This window comes from Orcinus orca, chromosome 3, assembly GCF_937001465.1.
Source record: "Orcinus orca chromosome 3, mOrcOrc1.1, whole genome shotgun sequence".
In the NCBI taxonomy this organism is placed as follows: Eukaryota; Metazoa; Chordata; class Mammalia; order Artiodactyla; family Delphinidae; genus Orcinus; species Orcinus orca.
In genome coordinates this window covers 75,099,610-75,117,325 of record NC_064561.1, presented here as the reverse complement: position 1 = coordinate 75,117,325, position 17,716 = coordinate 75,099,610, and the positions used below count along the sequence as shown (strand labels likewise).

The window sequence follows — 17,716 nt, the reverse complement described above, 5'->3', positions numbered from 1 at the left end:
CGGTGCGGGAGTGGGGTCCGGTAGTGCGGTCCCGGTGGCCCTGGCGGGGTGGGGGCGCCGTCTAGGCTGGGAGGGATGAGGAGCGCCGGGGAGAGCCTCGGGTTGGGGGCGGCATGTCCGGGGCCTGAGCCCAGCGCCTTTCCACCCTCCGTCCTGCAGGCGCCACCGCGACCATGGGCCGCGAGTTTGGGCATCTGATGCGGATGCGGCATGTAATCACCTACAGCTTGTCGCCCTTTGAGCAGCGCGCCTTCCCGCACTACTTCAGCAAGGGCATCCCCAACGTGCTGCGCCGCACTCGGGCGTGCATCCTTCGCGTCGCGCCGCGTGAGTGTTCTGGCCGGGCGGGGGGCTGGACTCCCATCCACAGTGGGCACTGCGGGTCCCTCACTGAGCACTCTACAGCTCGCCATACACACGTTTTCTCATTGAATAGTCCTGAATGACGTTGAACTGGTCATATCCTCCCCATCTTATAGACGAGGGAGGTGAGTCATAGAGAACTTAAATGACAGGCCCAAGGTCACTTGTGTGACTCCAGCGTCTCCCTCTGAGGTCATCTTTACCCACTTCTTAGCGATGAACTGTTTTGTGTTAAAGGTGCAGCAGATAGTGATGATAGTTGCACAACATTGTGACTTTGCTAAAAACTACAGAAGTGTACGTTTCAAAATGGTTAAATGATGAAGTTTATGTTATGTGAATTTGATCTCAGTTATCTCATTAAAATATTTTAAAATGTGCAACAGGGGAGCCATAAGGGAAGAGTTGGTCACCAATTTTCCTGGGTAAACCCCTTTCTTTTACACACCTGTAAAAATGGGTTTGTAATGTAACTTTTCTTGATCGTCTCGTTTAAGAGTGGTTTCTTAAAAACTAGAGACAGGAAGGCAGAATATGTTGTGAATCAGAAAAGAGGACTGAGATCCATGTGTCTTGTAAGTGCTCACTGCTTATTTTCATTTATTATTTTTATAGCGTTCGTAGTGTTTTATCTTGTCTACACATGGGGAACCCAGGAGTTTGAGAAATCCAAGAGGAAGAATCCAGCTGCCTATGAAAATGACAAATGAGCAACTCATCTGGATAATAGTTCCTTGTCTCTGAAAGACCCTTCTCTGGGAGAGGAGTCTACATTGCAGTGTCTTGAAGACACAATAAACTTATTGTAGGCTGCACTGTTATGATTTTGCGTTTTGTGTGAGCAGAGTCCTTGGATGTGACTGTTACTTTTCAAGTTCATGAATTCCCCTCCCCAGCATGAGTCCTCAACGGTTTTGGCTAGTCTGAGTTTGGTGAAGGATTGTAGCTCGCTCCTTGTTCCATAACCTACAAGAATGTAGCTGCAGCTACTCCTGTAGCTGAACAGTCGTGGATGGCATCGACTGTGGGTAATGTTGGCTCCCTGCCCACTATTTCCATACTGACAATAAAATCTAGTAGTTACAGTGTGTCAGGTACTCTTCTTAGCCCTTTACACAAAAAAGTTCTTTTAAACCTCACAACTACCTTTGGTTTTTTGGGTTTTTTTCCTTCAAAACTACCTTTGAAGTATCATTATTACACTCATTTTGCAGATGAGGACACAGGCACAGAGACGTTAAGTAATTTGCCTCAAATTATACAGCTAGTGAATGGTAGAGCGCTAAAGTTTGTGCTCTTAGAGCTGTGCTGTACCACATGATAGGAAGTCAGCTATGAAAGGAAAGGGTGAGGTGACCCCTTTGCCTCTAGAGCTGGGGTCAGCAAGCTGGCTGTGTTTGTACCAGGTTGCTAACAGTGGCTTTTAGCTGTGTATGGAAGGAGATTTCCTGCTGGTCCAGAGCAGCAACTTTCACAGGGCAGCCAGCATCTGGCCCAGGCTGTGTCTTTCCTTCTTATTCTAATGATTGTTTCTGCCTTTCAGGAACCAAAACTACCTCAAAACAAAACAAAAATCAGTAAGATGGCACTGATCGTGAGGCAGGAGAAGGAGGTACAGCTGAGACTGACAGACTTGGGCCCATAGCCTTTAACTGTTGCTTCCTCAATGTGTTATCACACCCTCATTCCTTAGCTGTGAGCTTCGCATTCATCAAATAGATGTATTAAGACAAAGCCATAGGTCTGAGGTTAACAGTGAAATGAGTGGCGTGTAAGAGTCTGGCAGGGTGGTACAGGCTTAACAAAGGACAGCGGTGTGATGAAAACTCTTGTCTCACCAAACATAGTCTAATTTTCCTGTTTGGCTTTTTGTCCAAGTTTATTCCCAGGGCTTGCTGCCTGATCTGCAACGTATATGGGTTATAGACTCCTTTGAGAATCTGGTGAAAGCTGTGGGCCTGAAGAAGGTATAAATGCATCCTTAACCTGGCATAGTTGGAACAGGTTCACCGGCCAGGGGAGGATCGATCACTGCCTTGACAGGCCATTGATCTCTGGGTTTTTTTTCCCTCCAGTTTTAGCCCCAAGCTTCCTAGGGACTATGGCCACCCTTCCTTGTCCCATATCTTGGCTTCATTTTACCCTTAGACTTTTATTCTGGTTCTTTTGAGTCGTTTGGAGATATCAGCCCAAAATCAAACTTACCCTTTCTTAGCCCAGACCAGGCACTGAGCCTCTTGGTCTGAAACCTTTTATCCCAGGAGTGCTCTACGGAGAAGACTGTCCTATAAGCCCTTGCTAAGCTTCTGCTTTTGGATAAAATTGTTCAAGGCTGCTTTAAGCCTGTCCCTCACCAAGGGGCTTCCCTCTCTACGCTTGGAGACCCAGAGCTCTGTGTAGCAGGGTCCTGCGGGGGTGGTGTGGGGCTGGTGGATGGTGTGGAATATGAGTTATATCTCAGTGCTCCTGTACATGATATGTATGGGATCTGGAATCATTTTATGGTTTATTCTATCTGTAGAAATCCATAAAGAAAAGGAAAATGGGTGAAGTCTCTTAACAAGGGATCACTGTTGTGGGCCTCTGTGCCTATAACCCACCCACCTGGAGCCTCCAGCCAGGGTGTGGCTCCTTCATCTGCTGCTGGGGCACAATCCCGTGTTCATTTAGCCCTTCTTTTCCCCAGCAGTGCACTTGCTCCCACAAGGGCTTTTATCTCTGCAGAATGCGGCAAAGGGGATTTTTCCGTCGGCCAACAGAGTCCCAGAGATACAGGCCCAGAAGTCCGTGCCAGTTCTAGCCAGCAATTGAGCAAATACACTTTGACTCTTTGTTGAAGTTTTACCTGGAAAAGTCTTTCCATTTCAGAGGCTTTCATTTTTCATTAGGCATCTCCTGCTCAGGGGCAGCAAAAGTTTCCAATTACTGTCAAGCCCTTCATGATTTCCCCTCTACCTGGAATGTGTTTCAGATAGCTGCTCATGTAGCTACACACTCTGTCTCCCATTTCACCCTAGGCACTTAACCTCAGAAACACTTGTATTGTTGTATTCAGAGTTTCCAAGCTGTAAGCTATCAAACATGCTTCAGTCTCACTTTCTTCTTCTAAATTAATCATTTGAACCCCCAAATGTCAGTGCCTGAGGGGCCTCAGAGATATGCTCCCATCTCATTGACAGAACAAGAAACTAAAGCCCAAAGAGGGGCAGGGCTGGCATCTGGTCAGCTCCCCTACCTGGGCCCCCGGCTCCTGCCTCCCAGCCAAGCATTTCTCCTTATGGACGCCTAGACCTTTCTGCTGGAGGAAGGAACATGTACTTTGGGTTGATTCATTCAGCAAAATAGTTGATTGTAGAGAGCCCCTAGACTTTTACAATTTTTATTTTTTAATGTCAGGAATAGGCCACAGCTACTCAAGGGATGTGGGATGGCTGTGGACAACTTCTGTCACTTCAGTTTAATGCTGTTTGGATGCTGCTTCGCTTTTAAAAGTTTGATTTTGCTCCATATTTAAATAAAACAACTACAGAGTTTGTAGACACATGAAATACTCTCCCTCACAGTGATTCCTTCCACAGGCAGTAACTAATGCATCTTTTCTTTTGGGAGGAGGGATGGCATACAAGATAGAGGCTTAAGGGACTTCCCGGACGGTCCAGTCGTTGAGACTCTGTGCTTCCACCGCAGGGGGCGTGAGTTCCATCCCTGGTCGAGGAACTAAGATCCTGCATGCCTTGCGGTGAGGCCAAAAAAAAAAATAAGAGGCTTGACCTACAAAGGCTTCTGCAGTGTTGTCACACCCATGATGATGAATAGTCCTTCTTCCCGCGCACAGAGGGGGCCCAGAGCCTCAGGCCCTTATCCTTGGCTGTCGTATTGGCTTTATAAGTTAATACAAAAGGCTACTTTGATTTTCCTTGAAATACAGGAAGGCAGAAATGGAGGATTAGGAGAAAGTATCCGTCTTTGGAATCAGCACTTTCCAAATCCCATTTGGCACATCCGTCTACGCTCAACAGGAGGCTGGCACTCAGTCCACAGACCCAACTGGCTCTAGGATATCACGCTGTTCAGTCTTTCACTTAATCAGATTTGTGTTCTTACCCAGTGTTCACTAGGTCACCACACAGCCTCTTCCCCACCCCACAAAAGTTCTAGCTAAGCCCCTACTTGGGGTCATTCTGTATCAAAGCTCAGGAGTAAAGGGAAGGAACAGCTGACTAGTCTCAAAATTGCAGGATTGCTTAGGTGAGTTTGGCATAGTTCTGCTTCTCAATGTTCCTTAAGTGCAAGCAGTGGTATCTCCCTCCAGGCCTTGCCTGGTCCTGAGACGACTGGAACCAAGCAGACAGATGTGTGGAGTCACAACCCGCCCAATCCCAGCTCTGAGGCCCACCATACCACCCTCTTCTCCCTTGGCAAGAGGATTCGTGACTGTCCTGTTCCACCTTCAGCTGTGCCACATCTCCTCCACTTTTCCTTGGGAACAGGCAGGCCCTCACCACATATCCAACCTGTGAAGATGAGAAGGGCTTTGGGAAGAGGTAACAGCCAGGTGTTCAGGGAGACACAAGGCTGAAGAAAAATCTTGTTGCATTTGTCTTCTTGGCTTTTCCTTCCAGGTTATAGGAAAATCTGAAGTCCTATTTATCTTACTCAGAATTCACACCTTTCCACACAAATTTATTAAAATGTCTATGTCATTTAATGGGTACCCATAACTACTCATGGTTTAGGTACATGCTCTTTCTTGGTCTAGAAACTTGTGTTGGTTCCTACTTAAGGTGACAATGTTTTGGGCTTTGGAGAGATCTCAGCCCTATGCCTGCTTCCCTGAGGCTGCTGGATGTGCTCTGTAAAAGGCCCAGTCAGCTACTGGCAAGAAAGCTAGTAATTCAAGGTTGACAATGTTTATCACCACCATCAAGCTCTCTCACTGATTTAGGGGCCCCTGCTATCTCCTCATTCACATTTTAAAAAAGGAAACAAAGTCAACCTATACTTATTCATTCAATTCACCCATGATTGAAACAACCAGTCAGTCCTGATTGCCCTTCCCCTGGGAGATGGCAGGTAGGCCAGACTTTGAACTTTCTGCAGCTGGGTTTCCATTCTTTACAGAGATGATGTGGAACAAATAATTAGGGTGATAGTCCATCTATACAAATGGGGATCTGGGGCACTTGTAGACCATGCTTGCTGAAGTATCCTCCCACAGATGGGAGATAAGGGCCTTATCCAATTGCCTGTAACAAAATAGGTCAGTGCTTTCCTAGACAAGGCTGAAAGGGGTCAACACTATTTCTGAAGACCTCATTATTAGAATTCTGTTTTGACTAAAGTGATCTCACTAAGCTATTTTGGAATCAAAACGTGGCTAGGTGTCTGGTCTCCCTCAATGGCTTCACGTGGCTTTTCAAAGGGGAGGCGGTAGTGCTGACTTTTGGCAAAATGGGTGAAAAGGTCCACGCCAGCAACAGATCACTCAAAGTCCAGATGAGGGATCAGTAAATACTACATGCCTGAAAGGCAGGCCTTGAGCACATTCCTCTCTGGTAGACATTAACTTATTAAATTGACCCTGACTGCAAATATAAACTTTGCCCCCATCTCACTTGGCAACCATAGAAGAGGCAGATCTACCTATAAAAGGGAGTGGGAACTGTCCCCAGCCTTCATGATCCAATATCCCATCTACTGAGATGTGGCACCTCAAACTCTTTGCAGTACTCCTGGTCTGCCTGTTGCTGTTAGGCCAGGTAAGAAGAGAAGGATACATACGTGGGTGGGTGGGGATGGTAGTGGTGGTGGAAGAACTGTAAGCAGACCTTGAGCACCAGACTCAGTCCTGAGGAATGGACCCTCTGCTCTGAGTCTACAGTATCTGGCGGGGGGGGGGGGGATCATTATTCCAAGTTGTACAGCAAGGCTTCAACTCTTCCATACCTGAGGTGAATCTGTCTTTGTCCTACAGGTATATGGCTCCCCAATACCAGAATTGAGTTCAGCAAAGAGAAGGCTGAGGAGAATGACCCCATTTTGGAGAGGGGTTTCCCTCAGGCCCATTGGAGCCTCCTGTTGGGATGATTCTGAATGTATCACAAGGCTATGCAGGTACTCCACAAACCTGGGCCCAAGAGGCCTGGGAAGCTGCGCAAAGGAGAGATCAGCACATACACAGACCTAAAAATAAAATTGGGGTGGAAAAGTGCCTGGGTTGAGGTGGGAGCTCCACGGGGGAGAATCCCTCAAGAGTTAAAAGCCAAGAACGGGTCCACAGAGGTACCATGAAAGAGTAGTTCCTTTCCTTTCTTCGCTCTACCCTGAGATTGGATATCAAGCAGAGGAAGGAAATGCAGTAGACGTGGCTCTGGGCACTGCTAGACCTCTGTCTTAAAAATCACCTTTTCTTTTCCCTTAGAAAAAGACGCTGTTCCCTAAATGTGGCCCAGGAATGATGTATATACACCAGGGGAAAAGAGGACAGCACTTACCTACAACAATGCTCCGTTCTATGGAATATTGATTAACTGCATTTGGTTGGAGGCACTTAAGTAAAGCAATGTTGTGTTTTTAGATGTTTAAAGACAGGTGTATGCTTTAAATTGGTCTCCGTTTCTTCTTACAATGTTGATATGCAGATAAGCATAACTAGTCAACTTAAGAGTTTATTTTTCTATGTATACTATAAAATGTCTCAAACTGAAATTCTGGCAGCCTGGAATTCATGCTTTTGAGGGGAAGAAGGATTTATTTTGTATACTATAGAAAACCCAGCAAGGCCTAATAATGTGTTAACTTCTCAATCCGGAAAGCGCAGTGAGAGTTAACATTTCTTGAAGAAATAAAGAACACAATGGCAGGCTAAAGGCAAAAGTTTACTAATAGCTAGTGATTAACCTCGGCAAGTTCATAAACTATGGCCCTGGATCCTAACCCTTCACTCCACGTAAAGAACATTTCAGTGAGGTGTCAAAAGACAGGCGATACTGGCACTCAGTACCTGACGATGTGCCCTAGTTTGTCTATGAACAGAGAACTGGAAGAAAATGAAACAATAAAAGCCCAAGCCATGAAGAATAACAAAAAGGATGTGTATGAGATTTCTGTTGGAGCAGGGTGAATTCTGATCTATGCAGAAGGACCCATGGCCAGCCAGTTCAGAATTTCTATAATCAGAAATTAAGACCTGGACTGATGGGACCAGACTTTTAAAGAAGAGTAGCACTGGACCCTAAAATACAAAACAGAAATTACACGAAAAGGGCAAAGTAGGAGTTGAAGAAGTGTAGAGAGCAGTGTTTATAAACTTTAATACAGAAAATCTATTTGATATTTATTAAACTTCGTTTCTCCAGCTATGGTTTGGCATTATACAAAGCATCTTAATGACACAGTAGAGTTAAAAAGATCTTTACAAATTGAAATGTGATACCCTTGTCTCCAAATATTTTAATTGCCATAAATTTGTTTAAAAATACACATTAAACGCATGTTTGACACTCTAAACTTTCTATAATCTCAATACCACAAAATACATATACTGTACAGATGTGGAAAAATCTAGTTAGTATATAATACTTTGCTCACCATTAACAGCTTTGTTATGTGAAATGCACATACTGACTTAGAAATCCTAGCTTTTGAGCCCCAAAGTACCTCTGAAATTTTAATGTATTACAACAAATAAAAATCACAGTATATAATTGAAATTTTGGTTGAAAATGTCAGATGCCTAAATATTTTGGATAAAAGAAATGTAAAACAAAGATTTGGATCATGTACAAAACAAAGGCATTCTATCAGACACTAACAGTACCTTTCTGCAGAATCAACAAGGCTTTTATCAGCGGCATTACCTCCCCTCCAAAACCCTCCCCAAATATCAAACCATTATTCACCAAATAATTTTAATTTCAAATAAAAGGATTTTCAATAAATATATAAGTATTTCCATCCTCCATATACAAAATTTCTTAAAACCATTCAAAACGGAGGCTAGATAGAAATTTTCGTAACTGTGCTTACCAACCCTACATCCGGTCCTCAAGGGTGATGCCTTTTCAGGCACTACCACCTGGGCCAGCTCTGTTGGTGAGCCCCGTCCCGTCCCGCCCCGACCCCAGTACTGCTGAATGCTCATGTCAATGATTTGCCAGGTGTGTGCATAAAGTTGTAAAATGGGGACACTTCTTGAACAGCAACAACAAACTCAACAGTATGGATAATCATGGCATTGATTTGAAAGGCAGCATTTCCAAATAGATATTTTCCAGAGAGGAACACAGCAGGTAGAAAATTCCAATGGATAAAACCTGAAAAGAAACCCTATGTGGAAGCAGTAAGAGGTCAAAACTGAATATTACTAGAATTTCTGGGTGAGAGCTTTTTTCCCCATGCTCATTTAGAGAGCTTTTTAGCTGTTTCTTTTTAAAAATGGGAATTTATGCTTAGCCGAGCAATGGTGGCAAGGAGAGGTCCAAGCTGACATTCCTGAAAGTCAACTTCATTATATGACGATTACTTAGGTTGCTATTTTAGGTTGCTTAAAGATTGTAAGACTTGGTTTAGACTTAACTCTAATGCCTTATTCTGTGACCAAATTCTATCAAACAGAAGAGACTGAGATATTCTTTCCATTCGCTTTTCTGGAGACTGTAAGTTCTTTTTAATTAACCATATGGTTCGAGTAAATAGAATCTGTATCTGCTTTACCAACTGTTAATAACTTACTTCCTATCACTTGCCAGCTTAGTTACAGGGTCTAGGGGTCTAAAATGAATTTCTCTATTAGTGAATATGTGAAAGATATGCTCACAAACATGAACAATTTGGCCTCTTGTCACTACATATTCTAAGTCATTCAATACTTATCTCTTCTATTTATTTTACTGAATAGCAACCTTAGATGTGCAATATTATTTATTATTGGAAAAAAGTTTGCCTCTCCAAGACATAGATAGATACATGAAATTGAAATGAAATCTGTGTTCCACATAATTAGGGAATATGAGTTATAGGAATCTATATGGATTTGAAATGTTTTGCTTCCCAATTTATTTAGGAAAAATAAAAAATCATCACAATCTGCCTAAAGCATCATTCCCAGTAGATGTTCGTGGGACCCAGAGGCAAACTTCTATAATTCAAAATACATTATGAGGCCCTTTTGTTCAATTAGCAACTGGAAAATTAAAATCCTTCCCACCCTGTAAGAGCCCTATTATACTACGGAAGGGCTCAAATATATTTTAAAAGTTAATTTACTACAAATCATAGTAATTAAGCTTTAACAATCTAAAAGGAATATACATTGCACCCTTGAACATTAATATTCAAGGTGTCAACAAGAAAGTGTCTTAGATCAATTTAATAAATAATGTGGAAATAGTTGCACTAAGCTAAAATACTAAACACACACATTTTTGACAAACTAACTTCATGTTTTCATACATACATACATATATATAAAGTGTGTATGTGTACATAATTTTAAAATCCAAAGTCGCATACCCTCACACTTATAAGAGTGCACAGCGTACCTCTCCCCTACACAACTAGGCATCACTGACTGGAGCGATCACGGGCTGTGCTGAAACTCCGCAGAGTGCTGCTGGCCTCCAGAGCCAGAGATTTCACTTAGAACAGGTGTGTTTTGTAGGCTCTTGCTTCACAATGCAAGCTTATTCAATAAGGTAATTTCTCGAAGTTACTGTCATTAAATATAAAAATGATGCTGTCTGATCTAGCTGATTAAACCTTTCTTTAATGAAAAGAAACAAACAACAATTAAAAAACAACAACAACAGCGAACCTAATAAAGCCATAAGTGTGTCGCTCAAAGTGCAACCCAGATGCCTGTGGATCCACCAGCATGAGAGCCCCACAGAGCACAGGCATGTGTGGGCACGTGCACACATTTCTCTAGACAGCTTTTACATTGGAGAGTTAAACTAGTGATGCTCAACCTTCTCTACTCTTCAGCAACTACAGCTGTAAATTTATCTGAAGTACTCATTGCTTATAAAGTCAGTTCTTAACTACTTGCCCAGAAAAAGGTGGCACTGAGGCAAGAAATGGGCTGAATCCTCCCCAGCCAGACCGGACATGTGCTGGATTGAGGAAGCCTGAATCACCTGGAGGGGAGTGCTCCCCACAGCCCAGCCTAGGCCGGGCAAGACTATACCATGTGACAACTTCATCCACCATAGTATGTTCGTTGGTTGCCTGTAAAGAGTCCAGTGGGGTAGGCTACTGCCTCCTGGCATACAAGTGTGGTCTTAGAGCAGTCAACAGAGTAATTTTTTAAATAGCTGCTATTTTTATAATTAACTATATTAAATACAAGTCTCAGACTAAGTAAGTTTTTAGCTATTTGTCAAAATCAGTTGTAAATAGTTAGAGAACACTGAAGACACCTACTGAGGAAGAAGGAATGGTCGCCTGTGAAGGAGTGCAAAGTATGTGCTGGAACAGATGAAGACAGACAGAACTTCTGAGGAGATGGACACAGAGGAGAGGGAGTGGTGTTTCCAGAGACTATTACACTGAAAATTCAATTATTTAGAAAAGGATTTTGATCCATTGCCCATTACCACCTGGTGGAAAAAACCCTCAACAATGAAAAGCTTGTAAAAATTCATTTTCCAAGAATTAACACAGTTTTAGAGAGAGAGTACTTTACCACAGCACCAAAAAACATGCAGGAAATTCTGCTTTAACAAATTATCACTGTGATCTGGGAAATGCTCCTGCTACCTCTCAGGACCCACAAGAGACTAGAACACACTGGAACTCAGAAGTGCCCCACTGGCTGCTGTTGCTGGAAGTCTAAAAGCTCAGAGGATACTTTTTCCATTTCTAAGATATCATGGAAAATTAAGGAATCAGAGTCAGAGAAATCAGAGAAGAACAGGACAAACATCTACTTGATTAACTGTGGCAAGTTTCTTACTGAATAACGATCACTGAGAAGCTGTCCTCTTAAGGAAAACTGTTCCTAAAACACACTAAGATTAAGTTAGCAAGGTATCAGAGGCAATTTCTCCAAGGGAAAATTGTTAAATTCAGCATAATTTGGAGATCTGAATCTTCAGTGATATGCAAAAACAACTTGAGGTACAAAACCATTAAGAAGCTCTATAGAGGCCACAGGACAATGAAAGTTCACTAGCTTCATAAGTAACTGTAGACTCAGATGCAGAGGAGTCATTATACCACTGGGCTTGGAGATTTTCTATCCCTTCTTTCCCATTTCAAGCCTTAGCAATCATCTATAAATAGCAGGGCAATCCTTTTTTCTGATTGGATGGATTCATTTTTGAAATTGGGAGAAGGACAAACTATTTTTTGAAGCAGCATTACCCAACAGGTTAGACTAAGTCATGTACCAAAGCATTAGCTTTTCTGAAAGAATTAATCTTTATGTGACCATAAAGGACGATTGAAAAGGAAAGAGAATTTAACATTATTACTACAGAATACCAACCATATGGGTGATCTGCAACTAGTGTAAAACTTCATCTGTAAACAATCCATAGACCCTTCATTTAAAGGTAAGATTTAAGGCACACCAGACATGATAGGGGCACTAAAAACAAAAGATAGAAGGTATATTTCTCACTTTTGACTCCTATATGCACCTTATAGGGAAAGGTACTTTGATATACAACTCTTACAGAGCTGGCTTCTCAAGCTCTACCCCTGCTTCCCTCCCCTTCCCAAGAGAATTCATACTGAACCAAGTTAGGTACTTTTCTAGTGTGAATTTTCTGATCCCATCAGAAACATACATCATTGATGAGGGCCTTCATAATACAAAGGTAGTAAACACAAGACAGGTTTAAAAGGAGAAACTGATCATCTCTACATCAGGCATTAGAGCTCTAAGTTGTATAGCAAAAGCACACACACCAAAGCTCCAGCCCATTCCTACATCAGTCACTGAATGCTCCTATCAGAGCATCACAATCTAGTGTGGGAAAAAAATTTTAAATTAGAATTCTGAAGAGAGATTTTACCCTACAAACATCATCAATGCAAGAGATATAGGCAGCAACGCTCAGGAGTTAGATCATCCTTTGTTCAACAGTAACTTATTCTGTTTCAGTTAAGTGTCAAATTGTTAGTAACAAAAAACCCCCAAAAACAAAAAACATGGTTTTAATAAAATCCATAAGGTTCAAGATTGTCCTTTTATGAAACCCTTCACATGATATGCTTCTCCTAGAAAGTTTGCCTGCCCTCTTTTGTAATGCATTAAATGCAAGTTATAGTCACCTTGTGATTGCTATAGTGTTATTAACACATGTTCACAGTTCTTGAAATAATGCATACCAAATCAGACACATTTCCTTTTACATCCATGTAGAACGCCATCTTCTCATATTTAAGTGATTTTTCATGTGTAGAAGAATATCCTTAATACTAAGTATAAATTCTGCAATAATAAAATTGTACTTAAGATCTGAAGTAATATCAGGTAGTAGGTGTAGAAAGAACATGTCCACATTCTAGATGAACCAACTCTTACTCTTAGAAGAGTTACCACAAAAAGACATTATTTTTAGGTAACAAAGCTCCCAAAGTATATAAATAAAAATGCCTACATTAAATTTACACAAAATATTCAACAGAGTAAATTCATAGGCAGAAATAACTAAGTTTTAAACTAGCCCCAATCTGGGCACTTAAAAAAATTAAAATAAATAGAATTTCAACTGATTAGTTATGAATTGCAACTGAAATTTCAATCTTATTACAGATCATTGAAACCAGCTTATCAACGTGCTGCAGATTTAAAAGCATTTAAATAATTTTTCATATTGGGAATATTGAAGGGGTCAAACTACACGATGGCTTTGGGTTATAAAAAACAACACATGAACCAGGGAGGAGAAAACCATTCCTCATTCTTAGTGTCGACTAGGTGGTATGTTATGGCAGTTTTCCTTCGTGATGTGACACAGTGTTGTGGAGAAAATCAGAGGCAACAAGAATGTGTTCAGTTCAGGATATCAACTTGGCATCCTGGCGAAGCCAGTGCAGTCCCTGCCGGGTATAACGAACTAGGTCTGTCATGATGCTTGCGTTAAAGATGAGAGGACCCATTACTTTATCCAGTTCAGCAAAGAATTCTAGAAAACCAAAAACACTTATTAAATGATGCACACTCTTTTAAATAAGTGCTTTATAAAGTTTTTAGTCTAGACTGTAAAATGCTATTCATATAAAGTAAAAAGCACTCCCTCCTGCACTAAAATAACTCTTCGTGTTTTAAAACAAATCATCCCATAGTTTGTCAAGTTATATTTTTTCCCTAAGTCACGAAACATTTTTAAAAGACTATATGGTCAGGAATTAAGAGTTACACATATAAACAAAATGTCACTGATGGAAATTGCTAGTATGCAGCAAACATTATTAAAATGGAGACCTAATTCTACAATGTACTATGACTCAAAACATTCTCTGCGTACTGTTTTTGTATAAGAAGCAAGTGGTACAAAAAAGGAGGATGTTATCTGCATTTTTCCCGATAAGAGCCACTGTGAGGTTAGACAACCTTTCTGCTATAATCATATGTCATACAACTTTGATACATTAAATCTCATGTTTTAGACAGTAGTTTAAAAATATAAGAGACAGAAATGAAAGGATTCTTCCTATGCAAACAAATACAGACTGATGTGCATGTAAGGCAGGGTGCAGAGAGGAGGAAGGAATGATAATATCCTGACATTTGATCCCAATGCAATTTTGGAAGAAGACGGATGTAGGACTCAGTAAGGAGAGTTTTTACATGTGCAGTGATGACAAAGACCTCAGTATACTTAAACAAGATAAGAAGTAATCAAACAGTTGAGGAGAAAAGAATCTTCTTTATAGAATTCCAGCTAATAAATTCCTGATGAATTTTCTGTTTCCTAATGGAATAGCACATGTAGGTGATGACCATCAATGGATGCTAAAAGCCTAAGTTAAAGTTTAATAGGGAATATTAACATCAAACTGAGTCAGGCCGACACCATCTGAATGAACCAATGGTCAAATCTTACTGACACTAAGAAAGGGATAACCATTACATGCCTCGTAATATGATGTAATAGGAAATATGGAGTAACACCTATGAAAAGTTCTTATCTAAAATAATGAACTTGAATCTAATCATGTCTCAAGATATAACTATCAGCATGAACGAAATGAGGTGGACAGAAGAGCAAGCTAAATGTACCATGAAGAAGTAATCAGCCAAATCTAGACTACGACACATGCTATGCTGCAGTTTCTCCTTGACATCAATGGCATGCCTGCCCCCCACCCCCCCAAAAAAAAAGTGGGGAAGAGGGAGATACTTAAGAGACTGATGAATGAATGTTTGGATCCTGTTGGAAACAAACCCAACTGTTTAAAAAAAAAAAAAGGCATATTTGAGAAAATAGGGAAATCTGATGGGAGACTATGTCTTAGATGACATAAAGGAGTTATTGTTAATTTTGGTGGCTGTGATAAAGGCATGGCGGTCATATTTTTGAAAACTCCTTATCACCTAAGGATGCGTACCAAAGTATGTTCAGGTGAAATGTCGTATCTGATACATGCTTTAAAATACACAGGGTAAAGAAAAGTAGGACGGGGGGCGGTGGGGAGCGGTCAAGGGTGGGAGATAAAACAAGATTAGCAAAATATGTTGCTGAAGCTGAACTTGAGTAAAAGGTACATGGGGTTCATTATACCATTCTCTTTCCTTTAGTCAATGTTTGCAAACTGCCACACAATAGGTAGGTAGGCAGACAGGCAGGCAGGCAAGTAAGTGTGTAAGCAAGGAGCCCGGGAGAGAAGAAAGAAAGTGAGGGGGGAAGGGATGGAGGGAGGGAGGGAAAGGAAAGGAAGAATGATGCCAGAAAACTGGCATCAGGGAGAAGAATGTAAAGTAGGGATGACTTAAGAAGAATTTCAGCTTTGTAACCTTTCCTGAGTAGCACTGACAATATTTAAAATTTTAGAAACAAATTAGGTTTTCAAAAACACAACTTTTTATTGCATGTTGGGGTTCCCCTTCTACCTTTCTCCCACTATTATCCCTCTTTAGGGATAAGAATTTTTCATTTTCATCTGATTACCTGTTCATGCTGTAAGTATTTAAATATACTCTGTGACAAAAGGACACTTGATTGATTTGCTACTTCAAGTGTTTCTCTACAAAGGAACTGCCTGAATAGATGCTACACACACATATTTACTAAAAACATCTACTAAAATAAGATGGTGTTTATCTTGTTCTTTTCCAAAGATCCTTAATACTTTCTAATTCTCAGTGTTCTTAGTTTGGAGATAACAAACAGGGTGCAAGACCTCAAACGACCTAATATTAAAGAATGTTATACGTCTATTCATTTTGTAGTCTCTTTTATCATGTAAGTTTCTTCCAATATACCTAAAAATTCAATATGAACATGCTTTCTTATATATTAAACATCTCATATGTACAAGATGTCTGGATGTAATCCTATGCCCATAGCCAAATTTACTGTTAACTATCCCAGAGTAGAATATACATTTTATTACTTTTACAGTATAAGCTGTAATTAAATTTGCCTGAATAAAGGCATATTTGTCTTAGACCAAAAACTATTTTTTGTTTAGTTTGTGTCACCACTATAGTACAAGGTATTTTTTGACTGAATTCAGTATATTCACGATTGATAAGCAATGGCAATCAGCAAACTGATTGTCATTAACTCTAGACTAGATAATAAACTAAATGCATACCAGAGACTTACTTAATTATATCATAAAAGCTCTTTTTAACAATTCCATCATTCAGATTCTCTCCAGAGACCTCCCTACCTTTCTGCTCTTTGGAAAGCTGTTCAGCTTGGTCCCAAATTTCGGTGGCATAGAGGAAGTTGGATGTAACCTGAACATAGCTGGCTGCCATGTGGTGGATCCTCTGTGGAATGGTCACTGAAGAACCACTTGCTGAAGCACTACTGGCCCCAGAAGAATAATTTCCCGAATTGCCTGGTGACAGCTTTGGAGAAACAGGGGAAGGCATCCCAGCAGCTTTGCTACACACAGAGAAATAGGAAGTTTATTCATATGAATATGGTGAATGTGAGGAAATCAATGTACTACTGGCTCTTCCTACATGAAGACTTTTAAAATTTAAAGATTCTTTTAAACTAGAAGAGTTTCGAGAGAAGTACAGTTTCTTTTAAATAAATACTTAGCTCACTGAAGACCACTGCGAATTATCATTTTATCTAGACTCTTTCCTTTAACAAACAGCAACAGAACAAAAGATGGGAAAGAAGTGAGGAAGTCATATACCTTAGTAGTAGCGGTTCTAAGACCTAGAAGCTACATCATCTCACTCCCAGCTCAACACACTTTCCACCTATTTGGGCAAATAACTGGGTACTTTCCAACTGTTTCATAGAAAGCTGGTTGGATTAACAACTAACGCACAAAAAAATGTGGTAGTAGATGGAAACATCTTATTTTGAACTCCATAATTTCTGGTACTTTCCTAGTTTAACCAACTTATTCAGAGCTGATAAAGAAGAACAGCTTTCTCAATCAACTGCAATCATCTCAAGCTTCCTGTCAATTAAGCATTTCCTAGAAAACACATGTTGAAATCTGGCAGGTTCATTTCAGCAGTACTAAAATTTCTGAAAAGGCCCAAGACCATAAAAAAAGGAAAATAAAACAGTAGTTGAGGGGAGAAAAGCTATTTGTTAAGAATATTTTTATCTGCACATTTCGCACTTTAAATGTGGTTAAGAAAATACATAAAGGCAAAAGACAGACTGTCGATTAGCATAAACAAAATAATTGAACAAATAAACTTAGGAAAAAAAGATTTCATGGTGTTTTTCCTCCTTTTTGTGGGTGGGTGGGCTGGGAGTGATGTGGGAATGGAGAAGAAACCGTAATCATGCCGCTGTTATTAAATTCGTGTCAAAACATGAGTAAAGATAAGCTCAAGGTGATAAAAACTAGGCTAGCCACAGAAATCAAACTGTGAGAAGGGTTGAGGTGCTGTAAAAAACTTAAGACTTCTGCAGGTGAAATGTCCCCTCTTTAATCTTTCTAAGATCATGTTCATGATATTTTCAACTTAAAAAAAAAAACAGAAAAAAATACTTTAAAAAATACATTATTAGGCATGGCCTTAATTTTTTTTAAAGTTGTCATCTTTCCATTTTTGGAAAGTGGCCAAACCCATTTCACTTTTACATAAAAATAAATAAACTTGTCATATAATATTTTATAGAATAAAATTTACCCACCTTCCCAAACCTGGTGATGGTGCTTGAGAATTATTATAAGAATTCTGTAGAGAAAA

At 40.5% G+C, this 17,716-nt stretch overlaps 3 protein-coding genes across 7 annotated transcripts in view; 2 read left to right on the top strand and 1 right to left on the bottom strand.

The window, feature by feature from the left end:
• Positions 1 to 173: 173 nt before the first annotated feature.
• LOC101271385 (cytochrome b-c1 complex subunit 8) lies at positions 174 to 1,178 on the top strand. The gene is made up of 2 exons (XM_012536761.3): positions 174 to 327; positions 979 to 1,178. Exons 1-2 carry the CDS (start codon positions 174 to 176, stop codon positions 1,071 to 1,073), a joined length of 249 nt encoding a protein of 82 aa, XP_012392215.1. The 3' UTR covers positions 1,074 to 1,178.
• Positions 1,179 to 1,334: 156 nt separating this feature from the next.
• LEAP2 (liver enriched antimicrobial peptide 2) lies at positions 1,335 to 16,303 on the top strand. 2 transcript variants are annotated; one of them, XR_004476874.2, is made up of 4 exons: positions 1,335 to 6,122; positions 6,338 to 6,477; positions 6,785 to 6,917; positions 16,190 to 16,303. XR_004476874.2 is itself a non-coding variant. In XM_004279912.4 (3 exons), the coding sequence occupies exons 1-3, from the start codon at positions 6,066 to 6,068 to the stop codon at positions 6,819 to 6,821; spliced, it is 234 nt and encodes a 77-aa protein (XP_004279960.1). In that variant the 5' UTR covers positions 1,335 to 6,065; the 3' UTR covers positions 6,822 to 7,087. The 2 variants fall into 2 exon arrangements, 1 of the variants encoding a protein (XP_004279960.1); XM_004279912.4 differs by lacking the exon at positions 16,190 to 16,303 and having other exon boundaries at positions 6,785 to 7,087.
• The window catches only part of AFF4 (ALF transcription elongation factor 4), a 93,232-nt gene continuing 83,168 nt past the window's right edge, over positions 7,653 to 17,716 (bottom strand). For all 4 annotated transcript variants that reach the window (XM_004279913.3, XM_033405901.2, XM_033405902.2 and 1 more), the window contains 3 exons: positions 17,661 to 17,704; positions 16,213 to 16,433; positions 7,653 to 13,499 (listed from right to left, as the gene is read on the bottom strand). In XM_004279913.3, coding sequence (XP_004279961.1) covers positions 13,372 to 13,499; positions 16,213 to 16,433; positions 17,661 to 17,704 — 393 coding nt within the window. In that variant the 3' untranslated portion in view covers positions 7,653 to 13,371. The remainder of the gene's footprint in view (positions 13,500 to 16,212; positions 16,434 to 17,660; positions 17,705 to 17,716) is intronic.